The sequence below is a fragment of the Zophobas morio genome, unplaced genomic scaffold (genome assembly GCF_036711695.1).
Source record: "Zophobas morio isolate AGI-343-1 ecotype UQ-CSIRO unplaced genomic scaffold, CSIRO_AGI_Zmor_V1 ptg000131l, whole genome shotgun sequence".
In the NCBI taxonomy this organism is placed as follows: Eukaryota; Metazoa; Arthropoda; class Insecta; order Coleoptera; family Tenebrionidae; genus Zophobas; species Zophobas morio.
Genome location: NW_026972236.1, coordinates 389,609 through 405,554, shown reverse-complemented (window position 1 = coordinate 405,554; position 15,946 = coordinate 389,609). Strand labels below are relative to the sequence as shown.

The window sequence follows — 15,946 nt, the reverse complement described above, 5'->3', positions numbered from 1 at the left end:
ACAAAACAAAGCTAAGCGTCTTTTGCCGCGAAGAAGTGCACTATATAAAAATAAGAATAACTAAAAGCACAAGGGAGAGAAAAACGAGACTCCAGTTAGCTGTACTAATAATCTTTACCTAAGATTTATTTTCTTTGTCTTTCTTGTTTATTACAACAAATAAAGCTTTTAAATCCAACTTAATTTATTTTTAAATCACTTATTGTGTCTTTTTCGTGTTTGTACCTTATTATAACTGTATATTAAGGAATAGTTTGTATATTCTCAATTATATTTTTATATTTCTGTCTGAAGAGTGTATTTATAAAAATGTTTGCTAGATTGCTTTTTAAGGAATATTGTTCTTGTTTAGCATGGTGATGCGAAAACTCCGCTAAGTTTTTTGTTAGCTGCACCCTTTCTACAAATATTTTTTACTGCCTAATTACCCGTGTAGAACTTTTCATCTGATAATTATTATCTTATTTATATATAGGTTATTGCCTTACTTAAGACCATGTATTCAGGTATGCATAACGATTTTTAATATTTACTTTAGTCGATGTTTCGCTAAAATGTAAGGGATCTGTTCATGAAAAATAGTGTTTTCTTATAGTGCGAAAGTCATAATTGTCCGCTCAGTACCAGTTGTGTAACACTCATTAGTATACCTTTCATTTCCATTTTCCTTATATTTAAGTATATGTATACATTTTTCGTTTGTATAGATATACCAGAACTCTTTTTACAATAGACATCTGGTTATTTACATCCGTTATATTTCGTAAGGAACCCCTCATTAATTTTATCATGAAATGCTTGAGTTAGTTGTCCAGTTTTGTCCTTTTAGTTCATAACAATTTTGATCTTGGTTGTCATATATACATGCCCATTATTATTTTGAAATACAGATATATAATTGTTTATATTCTTAAGGTTGTCCAAAGTGTGTTGTGGTTTCCTTAGTATTATGAAATCGTAAGCCGGACACCAATAATTAACTCAAATTTCTAGGGTAAAATCGCCATCATCTATCTTTGTATTCATTCTTATTTTTTTAATGTTTGGGTAAGAACTTTATAAAAAAGATCGTAGCCTTTCAAGCAATACGAGGCAATATTTATTTGAAGTACATATTTTGTTTTTTTTAAAGCGTAACTATATAACAGCTTCTACCGCTTGCTTTTAAGTTATCTTTAATTAGATATGCACCTTGCAGTATATGGACTTGTACCTATTTATATGTACTTCTTTTAATATTTTATTTTTGGTGTAAGGTTTGCCATATAGGCAGGTTGTTCTTGCAAGTATTGTTATCCACTTAAAAAAACTTTTATGTTCTGTTAGCTCTATTTTATCACCTATAGAAAACTGGTAAGAGCATGGTGTTAATAACGTATGAAAGTAGGAACTAAAAAGTAGCACAAAGGCAAAGAAAACGAGACGCAGGGGCCATGTGCTAATTGGATGGAGAGTTTTCCTTTCGTATTAATTCTACTGCTAACCCCGGGGCACCTCCAGGCGAAATCTTTAGGGATCATTATTGACAATAAGTTGGCTGGAGGCCACTGCTAAACTATATAGTGGGGAAGGTACAAGGCGGAGCTTAAACAATTTACTCTATGATAAAGGCGAATTCTCTTTACACAACAAGTGACGCTTGTATGTGTTGTGCGTCCGGCCAATCATAACCCTTTCTTGTCTAGTTCTACGACGTTAAGTTCACCACTACGCCACAAAGTGGATGTGCCAACCTTGAGGAGGCAGGAAATCATTTATAAGGTATTAAGCCCCAGTATACGATTCGTCGGCATTAACCTCCCAGCTTTAAGTAAAACAAAAAAATCAGATACACGTCATGACGGGCGAGGCGTGATTTGTTTGAAACGATGCTTTGCAGTAAGATCTCCAGTTTGAACTCCGGTTAATGTTAGTTCCATCAATGTACAGCTTACTAAGCACACTAATCGAGTACTAGCAAAAGAGCTAGTTACGGACTTAAAAATAAACTGGTTGTGGAAGCACTTTATAGAATATAACTAAAGCTTTCCACAATGATATAATGAGAAATAATGGATGGGGGGGCCGTTTCATTAAGGAAAGCATGAAATGAACGCTTTAATAAAAACGTAGCACGCTTTTTTCTTTCGGGTTAGTGATAGCCTGTAGACAGTGCGTAAAAAATAAGCAAACGTTATAACAGCTGCAGTCGTTGATGTTTAATCTTAAAGGGGTCCATGTATATTCTTGCCAGTCCTACAATTTCATTCACACTATATTAACCTAGGACCCAACCTCTTTTTTTTCGAAAAGATGTTTGTTTTGGTTATTCCTATTATATGTAGTACGTCGCTTTAAAGCATTATCTCTTTAAGAGTTATAAAAGTGTTTAAGAAGGCACGAATGACTAACCGAGTTAGTTTACAGGCTGGGTAATAAATAGCAAAAAAGTGAATGTAGGGCATTCAACAATAGGCGTGAAAGGTTATGGCTGGATAGTATTCTCGCACTTAAAAGGTATAAAAAAATTTTTAAAAAATTAAACTAGATTTTTTGAGAGCTGCCCTCTCTCAACCATTCCCCTCTCCCCTCCCCTCCCTTACCTTAATATACTGAGGATATTCTTCAAAAGATTTAATTAAACAACTAACTTGTGACCCCGGCTTTTAGCTTTTTACGTACTCTAAAATATATTACTTAATAGCTTATACCCACCTTCACCATTTAAAACCTACAACTTTCTCATGAGCTACTTATCTGTAAACAAACAATTAAATAATAATTACTTATTATACCGCAAATAAAATGTAGTTAAATAATAAAGACAAGTATATTTGACTCAGGTTCAATCTGCGCACTTTCATTATTTTCCATGCCCTTCGCGTAAAGAAAAATGAGGTTAAATACAAACTTGGAATGCACTACTTGTCGTGATATAACTGCCTTGAGGTATAGTGTCAAGCAGTAAATAAACTAGTCCTACTTTTTATTCTTCTTGCTTAAAAAAGAAGCTACAGTTTAAGTGTAAGAAGTACACCAGTAAGGCTTAAACTTAAAAAATGGGCACGTTTATTGTAAATTCTCATTACGCCAAAAAGTGGTGGCCACATATAAAAGGCTGAAAGATTTCTACATTGGAGTTTGCGCAACCTAATTTTTATATTTTAGCACGTAGTCTACAAGTAGCGTAGTATCTGAGGGTTTGGTCCGGCCGTTGCCACATTAGGTTTTTGCACGGTAAATATCTTTGTTTATTTGACTAAGATTAGTAATGTAAGAATTCTGAACATTAAAGCTTAGCTGAAAAATAATAGCCATATGACCTAACCTATAAATCTTAATATTACTATAAAAAAAAATTGTATTTCGAAAAAATTTTTTGTGGTGTTGTCTTTTGACCTTTAATTACCACATAATCGACCAATACGGCAATTTCTACCTGTAAATCCGTTTGTAATCCATATACGGCCCAAAAAAACTTTTTAATACCGAATAACTAAGCTAGATATGTATGACTTAGCTTGGACGTGCCCTTTACTTAAATGTACCAACTGCTTACTCCCGGCTGGTGAGACTAAGTTCTGCGTTACCTTGTAGTTTGCTGTAGCTTGCCTTAAATATATAATCAACCTTTTGTAAGGTCACTTCTGTTATTATTTTTAGTGGTTCTTTTTAATACTTTATCCTTATTTATTAAAGGGAGTTAGGTTAAAACATGGCTTTACAAAGGATTAGAAGAGAATTGAAAGACATCTATAAAGATCCACCGGATAATTGCACTGCGGGCCCTTCTAAAGAGGATGATTTATTTAATTGGACTGCGACAATAACAGTAAGTTTACTATAAGCTGGCTTACTATTGTAACCTAGACTCCACACCATTTATTATTTCTTATGTTTGTTTCCTTTATTAAGCTCTTATATGTTATTTTTTTGCATTTTAAGTAAATTCTTTTGAAGTGACAAGACAGTTTTGTTATATAGGGACCGCCTGATTCCCCTTACGAAGGAGGCATTTTCTTTTTAGATATTCAGTTTCCTACTGATTATCCTTTCAGACCTCCGCGTGTAGTTTTCACAACCAAGATATACCACCCGAACATTAACCAAAATGGAAGCATTTGCATGGACATTTTAAAAGATATGTGGTCGCCAGCACTCTCAATATCAAAAGTTCTGCTCTCCATTTCCTCTTTACTAAGTGATGCTAATCCTGATGATCCGCTGGTACCCGAAATAGCACAAATTTATAAAACCGATAGATCAAAATACGAGACCACTGCCAAGGAGTGGACTCGAAAATATGCTTCGTAACATACTTAATCCTTCATATATTTTTGTAAGTTCATGCATTTCCCTTTTTTTCTTACTACAGAGGCTCGAATGCGTGAGAATGATTTACTTAAGTAAATTAAAAAGTCAAAATATTTTAGATTATTAATTTGTGCTTCTTTTTTACTATAAAAGAACAAAAAATTTTATATACAAAGTACTTGCTCGCTTCTTTACATATAATAAGTCCCAGAGGCTAAACAGGTGTTTATTAGGGTGTGAGCAAAATGCATTCTTTTAAGGGTTTTGATGGACTTTAAACTATTTTATTTTTCTCAAGATGGCCAGATTTATAAGATGCTTAATTGTGGAAACATAGCTACTTTATTCAAAATTACTTGTCAGGAGTACACCCCAGCCAGTTGTTTGCAATTCAATTTGTTACTGTAGACTTTCTTTTGAGGAAATCGCTATGTCTTGCAAAATTGATAGATTAAAGGCAGGCAGCTAAGCTCTTAACACAGATTGCCCCAGTTACATTACTGCAATAAATTTTATTAATTTATAAATGTTCTTTTAAATAATTATTTACTTACATGTATAAGTTGATTTATGGGTTATTAACTGCTAAACCATGGAAGAATTTACATTCGTGGTAAGAAATAGGAAAGTCTTATGAAAAGCTTGCCCACTTGGGGAGTTATACAATTTGCCCTATGCAAACCGCTACTATTTAAATGGAAGCTAAATGCTAACTTAGCAGGAAAAGAGATTAAGTAAGGCCTGAGCTGCTGAAAACTTTCAACTACGCAGTTGTGAGCAGCCTTCCGATTACAAAAAGAGCGCTTAACGGCGCGCTCAACTTGGGGAGCACATTTGTTGTCCCTCAAAAAAAAAGTCAACGTCTGTAAATAACGTCCCATCGCCCTCTCTCAAGCAGCACATTGCTGTCCAAGCTAGTGGCTACAATAAACTTGGGGGAAAGCCTATCGTTTGGATTGTGTCTTATCGATATTAAATAATGTTTAACAATATGGGTTCGTACGAAATATGGAAACTATATGGAAACTGGGAGCAATTATTAATTATATGGGCACGCTTAATAAAAAAGGTTCCTACTTTGATAAAAAATTTAAGGTGTCCTAACACTATTCATGATAATGGTTAATATACCTTTTTATAAGGTTTTTCTCAGTCTCCTGTCTTCACTGTTACTGGGTACTTGTGACAGGGGTGGAAGCGTTTGTAAGAGTAAAATGAGTTCAATATGTTCGCGCAAGACAAAAAAAAGCTTTCGAATTACATAATATGCCTTCCTCAATCAAATAGCGAGCGAATATTATACTCCTAACCCTTATGCACATGCATTGGCGCTTGAATGACTTTTAGGGTGTTAAAGCTAAGCTGAAGAAAATTCCGTTGCAACCCAAAACTTTCAGTCAAAAATGTTAAAATACGTGTTTTGAAAAACTTAGCCACCTAATATTTTAACATTTTTTTATTGTATATAGGCCACATGCGCATTTAAGTATTTCTTTATTCGTAAGAGGCGGTTGAAGAAAATGAATAGTTTTCTGTTTTTCTTTGGCGTATATTAATAAAAGATGCAAAAGGTAGTTTCCTGCTATTTTTAGGTGCCAATATAGTCTCTGTTCTACAAAAACCTTTCAGCGTCTCCAGAGGTAGCTATTGTTAACACGGCTTTATTTTCAATAAAAGTTTTAAAGGCCGCAGACATTTTAGTTTTTTTCAAAATGGTAGGTAGATACCTCTAGTTCAGCTCTTTTATAAAAAAAAGACGACTTTTGCTGATGCATAGTTTTTTTCTAATTGTTTTCTGGGCGCATATAACAAAAGTTAAGAGAATTGATGGCACTTGGTGTACCGCATGACCACCTTAACTATAGAGTCGGTGGTAACTATTATCAACTAGATTATAGCAACTTTCTTTTTAGACGCAAAGGAGCAGATGGTCTGCCAGATGGAAAGCGCATTACGACGAATTGGCAATGTGAAATATTGACTTTTTATGCGTAATAGCAAAAGTAGAATTATAGAAAAAAAGAACTGTGTTAACGGAAGCTACGTAAGGAAGTTGTCTATCATCTCCTTCGACCTGATTTTGCACAAGCTGTAAGAAGTTACATTTATTACACGATTGCAAAACCTTTTTAGTAAAGAAACAAAGTATCACGAGATGCATCTAATTTACTCTTTACTTAATAGGCAGTTATTGTAGGTTTTGGAAGTATGTAATGTTTAATTTTTGCGCGAATCAGAAAAGGAAACCAGCTGCTCGCCAATTGTCACGATTGCTAAGGGTAAACACTCGGATTTTTATTTAAGGAAGACAAAACTGAAAAAAAGTCTCACATCTCCAAAGTACTTTCATTTAAAGATGAAGCCTATTCCATCCAAGCTTTCGACCGGATTAATTTGCTTTAAATCCCAGGAAAATCAGTTCGAACAATGAACTCCGCACTGACAAGTAGGCCAGTAGAAGTTTTAAATGCGGTGGCAATTTCTTGATTATATTGATACTAGTGTTAATAATAAACTACTTTTTAGAAAAAAAAGTCGATATATAAATTAATTTAAAAAAGGTCTGGCTAGCTGATTTGCCCTTTTTAAAAGGATAAAATTATATAATTACATTGTTCGGTGAAAACTTTCGGGAAGCCGAAGAGTTGCCTACCGGAATATTTGTTCTCATAGACGGCGCTAAGTTAATTTTGCAGACTGTGTGGACTTGACGACAGTTTTAAAAATAGAAAGAATGGTATTTCCAAATATAATAAGAAGACAATAAAGGTGTTAAAAAGTAACTTTTCATACTGTAATATGTAACCCAGCAACGAGATTCATAATAAAACAAGAACAAATTTTTTAAAATTGGAATTAGCGATAGATTCTTCTAAGCAACAAAAAAATCTTTCTAAAATGGAAGAGAAAAATACCAAAGAAAATTTCAATTAGGCGAAGTGAATTAGTTTTGTCAGTTTTCTCGATGAACTTAAAAAATTTATAGTTTAACTTACTATTAAAAATAGTAACTAGAAAGCTTTCCTTCCTCCTTACCAGGAACCGAAAGGATTCAATAGAAATTTTTTTTTCAAATTATAGTACATTGCTCAAACAGCTTCTCACAAGCTTTGTTATTCTGAAAAATTAAGCAACGTTTTAAAATTATTTACCTCCAATTAAATGCTCAAAATTCGGTGAACTTAATAGCAAAATACTTAAATAGTTTATCGCTAAGATTATTTGACAGCACACATAGTTATATATAGGCGCCTCATTATTAATGAAGATATACCAGCAGCTGAATAAATAAGAAGGCAGAAAAAGTCAAAGAGAACGAAAAAGAACCAAAAATTAGGGTCGCTATAAAGAAAAAAATGCTGCTTTGACAATTTTTAAAAGTATTATTATTTCTACTCTCTAGTGTATGATTTTAAATTTTAGGGATAACCCACTCGAAGTACCATTTAATTAAGAAATTTTAAAGTGGTCTTGTCAAAAACTTTTACTATTAAATCGAAGTGAAAGCAATTTTATTTCTGAGCGGTTAGGTTAGGGTTTAGGTTAGGGGTATACCAGCACACTATTTATTGTTTCTCATACTTTTAAGATGTTTTTCCTTCTGACCCGCTTACATATAATTAGCTTTTAAAGACATACATGAAAACGAGAAGTATAATTAAATTAAATTAATGCAACTGGTTACTGCTTCGATTTAGTAGGGGATGGATTGCTCAATTAAAAAGCAACGTTAGGCTTCTCCTTATAAACCAGAAAAAAATGTTTTTTGTATTTTCTAAAGACGATGGCCTTATACTAAATTTCAGGTGGATATGTATTCCCTATATTATAAGCCACTCGGCCCTATCAACTGAAAGAAAGTTTCAAGAGAAATTTTAATGTGAAACTTTATAGAAGTTTAGCTTAAAGGGTAACCTTTTACAGCAAAGCCTTTGAATCGACCTTACTCCGTATTTTTTTATGCAAACAGCCATAGTTAACCAATTACTATTATTTGCATATTATATTAGCGGAATGTTTACTTATAATAGACAATCAGTTGCGTTCATTATATTTGCCTCTACTTTTCCTTTGGTCGCGTAGCACATACCTTTACCATATATCTATAGCTGTATCCGTAAAAAGTTAAATGAAATTGAGGTTTATATATCAGCGTTTAAGATTGCAATACCCTGAAAATAAATTTTAAAGAAAAGACAACTTGCTAGGATAGAGTAATGCTGACTGGAATAAAGCCCACAAAACTACAGGCGAACAAAATATGTAATTTGAAAGGCCAACATCACTTTTTACACCAACAATGAGCTGTACAAAAAAGGGGTGCTACTTTTAATAAAAAAAATTGTGCCAGGTGGACATAGCAACTTATTACATGAAAGAACAAGAAAACTCCCAGTATTTTATATTTATCTCACTCAAATCGGCTGTCAACGATCCAGAGGATATAATGTCTAAAGGGCTCCCGCCTTACCACATAAGCTTATATCGAAGTAAAACGTAAAATAATCAAAATACTATTTAATTTTTAAATATGAAGGCATGAAATGAAAACAGGTATTTATACTTTTACAGATAAAACTCTGCAGAAGAAATATATTTAAAAAATTTAAATTAAATATTAGGCAACCTAATTAACGGATATTTCTTTATATAATAATTTAATCATACTTTTCGCGAGAGTATTATTCTATGCGCGATGTGTATTTATTGTCCAAAACTGAGCCTTTTAATTCAACCCTAAATTTTTTCTTAATTTTTAATAGATTTTTCTCCACGATTTCGAGTCCTAACACACTCTTTTTACCTTAGTAACTGACTTTCATTATAAGTAACTTAAAACCGTAGCTCAGTGGTTAGAGCATTGTCGCCCAGTTTCAAGGTCGCGGGTTCGATTCCCGTCGGTGCCAATTCGCATTTTTCTATTAGGTGGTTAAGTGTACAACACCCCTACAAACAGAATTCTGATAATAACTTACATATCAGTAATTACCATAAAAGCGCATAAATAAAATTACAGGGGTAGCAGGGCAATTTACCGTGCTAAAAAAGTGACGCCCAGCTTGAGGGGGGAATTATTGAATTAACTAAGTCCTATAGCTATCTTGGACACCGGAAAGCGCTGATTATAAACTGATGGATTAAGCAGTTTTAATCTATAGCAGTTGTTCGATTACCTTTATCCTTTCTAGCGAGCTAAAAAGAAACTTATTTTTAGTTGCACAGATATCGAAAGTCATTTTTATATATTTAGTAATCGATAAAATTCTTGTTTTCTTCATTAGAAAGTTTAGTTTCGTTAAGTTCTTGGCAGCTCCCTGTACTACCACTGCAAACGTTTTCCCTCTGGTCAAGAAGGCTATCAGTCGACTGCTCTATCTCGTCATCTTCGGCTAAAAGGCAGTCAGTGAGAGTTGCTTTGGGAATTAAAAGAAAAGCGAGAGGAAGCGAGAGAAGTGGCAAGAGGACGTGACATAATATGATAAGTCCGGGCAAATTATCAAAATTGCAAGGAGAAACGGTCCGTATGTGCAAAAGGTCGATAAAAAAGATACCTAAAGACCTTGATAAGCTCTGTTTGCGTATTACATACGTTTATTTATTAATAGAGTCTGAATAGTATTAAAAAAATTTACATTTCCATAATTTTGAAATCCTGCAAGAAGAGCGTACACAGTACTCTCCAAATTTTTTGGACATAATTTTGAAGTCAGTACCACGCCGGCAAGAAAATCAAACATCATGACGACCTTCAAATATTATTAGAGCAGACAGAAGCGAATTGGAAATTTTATATAACATTACACGGTAAACCACGTTATAGCCGAGCATGTACATCAATTTATCAGAAATTCCTAGCGCCTAGAGGTGGAAGTCAATTGTCAAATGATTAGAATTAAAAGTTACTTTTTACGAAGAAAGTTTTTCGCAAGAAAAAAAAACGATTTAAATAAAAATGACTTTTAAAAACTCAGTTTGCAATATTAAATTAAACAATTCAGTTAGGGGATAAATTCCTGAAATGAGATGGCCTTAGCGCAAAAATACGAGCATAGTTGCTGCACTTGCTAGCATTAACGAAAGCGAGAATGTAGAATTAAATACCCTTTCGAAATCAGGTTAACTAACTTTTATCTCATTCAAGCAAAAAAAAAGCACTAAGTTAGACCAAAAAAGAGACCGATACGTTAAAGCTCTTCTTAGCGCTAAAGGGAATATCTAACTGAAAAGAGTTCAAATTGTCATAGTGTTCACTTAAAGACATGACTTTAAATTAATATATTCATGTGTATTTTTTTTATATGTTGCATATTGTGAATTGAGAAGATAAACTTAGCTTAGACAACGGCTATTACTATTATAATGGTATTAACCACGCGGAACTTAAGTTTTACATGTCGCGCAATAGCACTGAGTCTCTGAGGCACCAAAAAAAAAATAAATGCTTTAGGCCCTCAAATAAGCGACAATTTTAAAAAATGGAAAATCAACTTTTTTATAGTAAGATATAACTATAATTTTTAAAGAACCGAGTTCTTAATTTTAAATAAATTTTAGCTTGGTGGGTAATTAAGCACTCGTTAAACGCATTAACTTAACATAACATAACTGCGAGAGCGAAAAAAGCCATAACCTTATTCCACCGTTTAACTATTATAAGATCCACCATCCCCCCAGCTATTTTTAAAAGCATAGAAAGCCAAAAAATAGACCGATATGCCCATTGGCTTAAGAAAGTCTAAAGAAAAAGATCCTAAGCTTAGCTAACCAGGACGGCAACGTTTACTAATTAGACTGACCTGGAAAATAATCACGCCTACCCACCCAAATAAATTTTGAACTATAGTGCTATATGTGGTGTAGTAAGTGTACCCGAAGGAGGGCCCTCCTTTCACACAATCTGCAAGGCGTTAACGATCTGTAAGATTAAGTATAATTTAAAGTGAAGAGGCGTACCGCTGTTAGAAACGTAAAAATAGTCAACGGCTCCTGTAATTTGCACATATAACGTGCTTATTATAAACATGTAAAAATTGCATTTGGCAAGAAGAGAAGGAAGGATTTTGAACGACAGAAAACATAGCACCGCAGCTGAAATAATCGAGTAGGATAAAACTGCACGAGTGCTAAGAAATAAGGTGACCAGTGCGAGACCTACGATAAAAACAGGAGGAAGAGAATACTTTGAATCGTATAAACATTTTATACTTACCCAGAGCTGCAAATGCTAGCAAACAGGCAAGGATGAAGATATGTTTATGCTTGGCAATCTTTTCAACTTGAAGGCCTTAATACTAACTTAGTAAAGATACTAATGAGCTGATAAAATCAGTGACACCTCTAAGTTGTGCTGGAAGTTGTTCTTCAGCCAAAAAATTTAATAAAGTAGGAACTAAGACTTGAGCTGCTAAAGGTACGCATAACCAGAACATTTCTAATCAAAAATCTCAGTAAAGCATATTACAATTTAAGCTAAATAAAAAACCCTTAATATAGCCGGCATCGGATAGAGGCCCAACAAGAAAACTTGCTAGAAGGCCTCCTACAAAGGGTACGATATTTGATAGTGTCTAATATCAAAAAATGGACGGGGAGACCTAGTTGAACGCAGCCCCAAACAAAGGAGATTAAATCAGAACCAGTTTGTGGATGCTTCGCCATAAGTTCGGCGTATCTACCTTCGCATAGCAGATCAATGATGGCAATTTCTGCATTGACTGCAAAAAACAAAGCTGCCGCAATAAGCTTTAACGAGGTCAACTGCAGTCTATCAACGCATTTTTAACAGTAAAGCAAAATCGGGCGTGTATTAAAAGGCGCTTAAGAGGTGTACCCTGCGATTAATGCAACTCCTACGGTACCAAGAACGGCGGAAAGAACAATGTACCACTTTTTGAAGTACCCGTTTACTGGCAAAGAATCAGAAATGGCTCCGAACAAAGCTTTCATAGCCCACGGAATGCTCGCTATCATGCCAAAAGATTGGTAGGCACTGCCCTCTTGATTGAGAAACTCACGGCAATAAGGCAGCTGACCGGAAGCTACTCTCGTATAATAAAATTAAGGCTCACGACTTGAAGGGAAAAAAAAAATTTTACTTGTAACCTATAAAAGTATAGAGGCAGCCCTTAATCCCAAAATATACAGACATCAGCATCAACAAAAAGGGAATGCTATTGTGCACAAGTTTCAAAATATATTTACAGGAATCATACTAAACTCAAAAACGAAATGGTTGCAATACGCACTTGCGGACGTTAGTGTACTAAGTAAAGCCGCTCAGTATAGAATAAATTATGTTGCTGAAATGGATTACACCTGGTAAGTACAACTAATATATAAAAAAGCGCACATCATTTTAACGAGGGCGAAAGGTCACTAAAAAGTTTTTTTATTATAGCCTACTTTCTTTTTCACCTTTTCACAATTCTTAATAGCCAACTTAAGTTTTCTAAGAGATTCTAAATAGTGTTTAAAATAACTATTAACTAGATTAGCATATTTAAAAAGAATCCAAATTAATAAAAAAATTTGAAATTTATTGATCGACTAAGTTAAGATACTAAATGCGATTTTAGCGAGACTTTCAGTAGTTGATAAGTATGGGTTTGAAGGATGTTAATGTCTATATATAAGCTGTTAAACGCAGCCGGATATTAAATATTAAGGACAAGCAAAATTTAGTAACAAAAATACTTAGTTTAAAAAGTTTAAAAAAGATAATACCAGTATTCGAACTACTTAATGAAAGCTGTATAAGAGAATAAATTAAGTAGATTTTAAGGCAAAATCAAAATATTTTTTATACATATATTAAGTATAACACATAAAAAAAGGTTTTAATCAAAGATTAACAATAAATTATCTATTTAAGACGAAGAAACTACCTATAATCTTCGCCTATTCGAGTTTTGTATTCTTTAGCCTTAATAAAAGGATACTTTACAAACTCGCTCAAGAAAAAGCAATTTAAAAACCAAATCCTCCTGTATTAAAAAAATATTAAGGAAATTAGGTAAAATCTAGGCTTCCAGTAACGTTATTTTACTTCATCTGAAAGCAAAAGCAAAAGAGTTTTATTATATTTCAAACTTAAGTTAAAAATTCGAAGGATCTGCCAAATATGTATTGTTATAATATAAGTGAGAGTAAATTAATAATTCATAAGCTTATAATTTAGAGGTTTAAATTTTGCAAGAACACTTCGATTCCTTTTTTCCTTTTGTTTTTGCTAATAAAAAGATTTAATACTGGACTAATGCTTTTTAATTATAATTTAATTTATTTTTTTTAAAAAATAAAGGCTGTAAAAGGTGTAGAGTTTTTGTAATAATAAGATATTTTTAACAATTTCAAAATAAAAGCTCACATAATAACCTTGCTCAAGCTTTATATTATTAATATACTCAACATCACAAAGCATACCCAAGACACGAAGTAAAAAACTTGTTACGGCCGCAAACTACGGCTTTTATTCAACTAGATTCATATATTAATTCTATATAGAATAACTTTAATATGACCATCTCGCAAAGAAATTTACTATTATAGAACAGCGGCGTTCAAGATTTCAGTATTGAGAGATCATATAAACGGCCGTTTAACCAATCCGTAGGAAGAACAACTTTCACTTTAGCACTGTGATTGGCTTGGAATGGCATCAACTTTAACTAAAATATGTTTACAGACTGCTTACTTTCTGACAGGGTTTGTTAGCAGAGATAGCACTGGCTAGCAACACTACGTGGGATTCGGTTGGGTGGTAGAGTGTTTTGATTCTAAGCGTAATTATAACCGCTTTCTGTATTATATTAGTAGCTAATGCAGGAACTATATCTTAGCTTTTATTCTTGAGTATGTTATTCCCAGTCGTAACACTAATAGTCATATCTTCTTTAATCTCTAAAGAAACAATTTTTAATATTATGGATAATTTTTGTCAAAACTTTTGATAATGCTAGTAGGAAAAAGATAATATCAAATAAATTGACTTGAGAGAACAACTAAAATAATATTCTAACCCTATTTAGAAACATTTCCTTTAACTCAGAGATTTTCCTTAAATAAATAGATAAAAAAAAGTATCTTTATATATTAGTAACAGTAAACCACTAATTCAGAGAGCTAATAGAAAATTTGATCAAAGAAGGTCCTCGGGCAGTATTGACCCTCAAAGTTCCCTGTAACACTGGTTGTAGTATTATTTCTGCAAATTTTTTGTTCTCTTCATTATTTTAAATTCATCACCCTTGTCAGTTGATGGCATAGATTTTACTAAACTCGTATAATGAGAAAAGAATTACCAATAGTAGACCGTCTCTACCTTGCTACTTACCCTCCATAGTCTGAAGGGACGGTTTGGTAGTTTTTTATTTTTATTAAAGAAAAGATGTGTAGAAAACTAAAGCCTTCTGAGCTTGTTTATTAAAGATATGATACATGTTTGCTGTTAGGCAAAGGTTTCATGGAAAAATAATAACTTATGGATGCTTAATAGTCAATATTTTTTAAGTAATTACGTATTTTATATTTGCAAGCGACCATATAATTAAATGAACACTTTATAAGAGCAATAGAATGACTCAGCAAAAAAACTATACCACAGTAGAGCACTGTGTTAAAGCTATATAGCGAGACTAAAATATATTTTTATAAAACTATTTTTAAAAAGCTAAAAAATTAAAATTTATTAATGATCAAGACGTTACCTTAAAAAGTTCTATGTATTGAACCTAGATTCTCAAACTTTCTTCTAAGTTTTATGCGATCATTAAAAGTTAAATAATTAAATTTTCTTACCAGACTAACCACATATAAAATATTGGGTACATCATAAATGATCTTTAGGCAAAAATTAGATAAAACGTTGATACAAAGCTAAACAGTTCAGTTGGTAATATATTGATATTAAAGGAGGTAAGTTGCAAGGTTTCTTTTATATGTCATTTTTTTTAACCTTACTAAAAATACTATCTTCTACCCAAGTACTGTGGCTCAAAAGACAAAAGTTTAACCACTTTTATAACAAACTTTTCTCAGAAAATCACCAAAAGATAGTAACGCACCGAGCGAAATATGATAAAATGAATTACGCAGTTACATATTTGTTAATTTGTCGGTTTATTACCATTTATCAAGGCATTTTTAAAATTTTATGCCTATTTATTAGTCCTTATAACCTTAAAGATTTTTAGTATAAGCCTTTCTTTACAATAAAATTGCAAGCTTGCAGCTACCTTAAGTCAGTTTAAAAATTTACGTTACCCGTCAACCCGGTGACTTAAGTAGTTTTTTTTTAAGATATTATTCAGAAACACGGCACTGTTTAAAAAGTTTATATCTTAACGTGCACTTAATGAAAAATGTTGTATTTAAATTTTTCTCACAGCCTATTATAAAAGTTATTAAAATAATATAAAAACATTTTACCTTCATATCTCTTAAAATTTTATAGAAAAGCGTAGGAGTTTGCACATCAGATGTCATATTATAGACAAAATATAACGTTAAAGAAAATTTTACAATTAAAATAAGAAAGGTAAGATTCATCTTAAAAATTGCTCAAATAATAATTATCTATAGAGAATATGTCGAAAAAAAATTTTTTTTTCTAGTTTCTTTTGGTCTTTACATAATTATCCTGCAATGAATATTG

General features: G+C 32.7%; 2 protein-coding genes and 1 long non-coding RNA gene across 5 annotated transcripts; 2 read left to right on the top strand and 1 right to left on the bottom strand.

The window, feature by feature from the left end:
- LOC135145207 (uncharacterized) lies at positions 1-1,182 on the top strand. Of its 2 annotated transcripts, none has more exons than XR_010283367.1 (3): positions 1-101; positions 476-506; positions 916-1,182. It is a non-coding gene; the product is annotated as an uncharacterized LOC135145207 (long non-coding RNA). The 2 variants fall into 2 exon arrangements; XR_010283366.1 differs by lacking the exon at positions 1-101 and adding an exon at positions 321-384.
- Positions 1,183-3,348: 2,166 nt separating this feature from the next.
- On the top strand, positions 3,349-4,448 carry LOC135145180 (uncharacterized). 2 transcript variants are annotated; one of them, XM_064077284.1, is made up of 4 exons: positions 3,349-3,619; positions 3,687-3,811; positions 3,964-4,289; positions 4,355-4,448. In XM_064077284.1, exons 2-4 carry the CDS (start codon positions 3,695-3,697, stop codon positions 4,368-4,370), a joined length of 459 nt encoding a protein of 152 aa, XP_063933354.1. In that variant the 5' UTR covers positions 3,349-3,619; positions 3,687-3,694; the 3' UTR covers positions 4,371-4,448. The 2 variants fall into 2 exon arrangements, with proteins under 2 accessions (XP_063933354.1, XP_063933352.1); XM_064077282.1 differs by having other exon boundaries at positions 3,679-3,811.
- Positions 4,449-9,540: 5,092 nt separating this feature from the next.
- On the bottom strand, positions 9,541-13,220 carry LOC135145155 (uncharacterized). The gene is made up of 13 exons (XM_064077253.1): positions 13,179-13,220; positions 12,397-12,464; positions 12,125-12,332; positions 11,889-12,058; positions 11,777-11,833; positions 11,630-11,725; positions 11,504-11,578; positions 11,248-11,445; positions 11,091-11,191; positions 10,925-11,029; positions 10,096-10,152; positions 9,927-10,040; positions 9,541-9,864 (listed from the first exon to the last, which is right to left on the bottom strand). The coding sequence occupies exons 2-13, from the start codon at positions 12,446-12,448 to the stop codon at positions 9,541-9,543; spliced, it is 1,557 nt and encodes a 518-aa protein (XP_063933323.1). The 5' UTR covers positions 12,449-12,464; positions 13,179-13,220.
- Between the last annotated feature and the right edge of the window lie 2,726 nt (positions 13,221-15,946).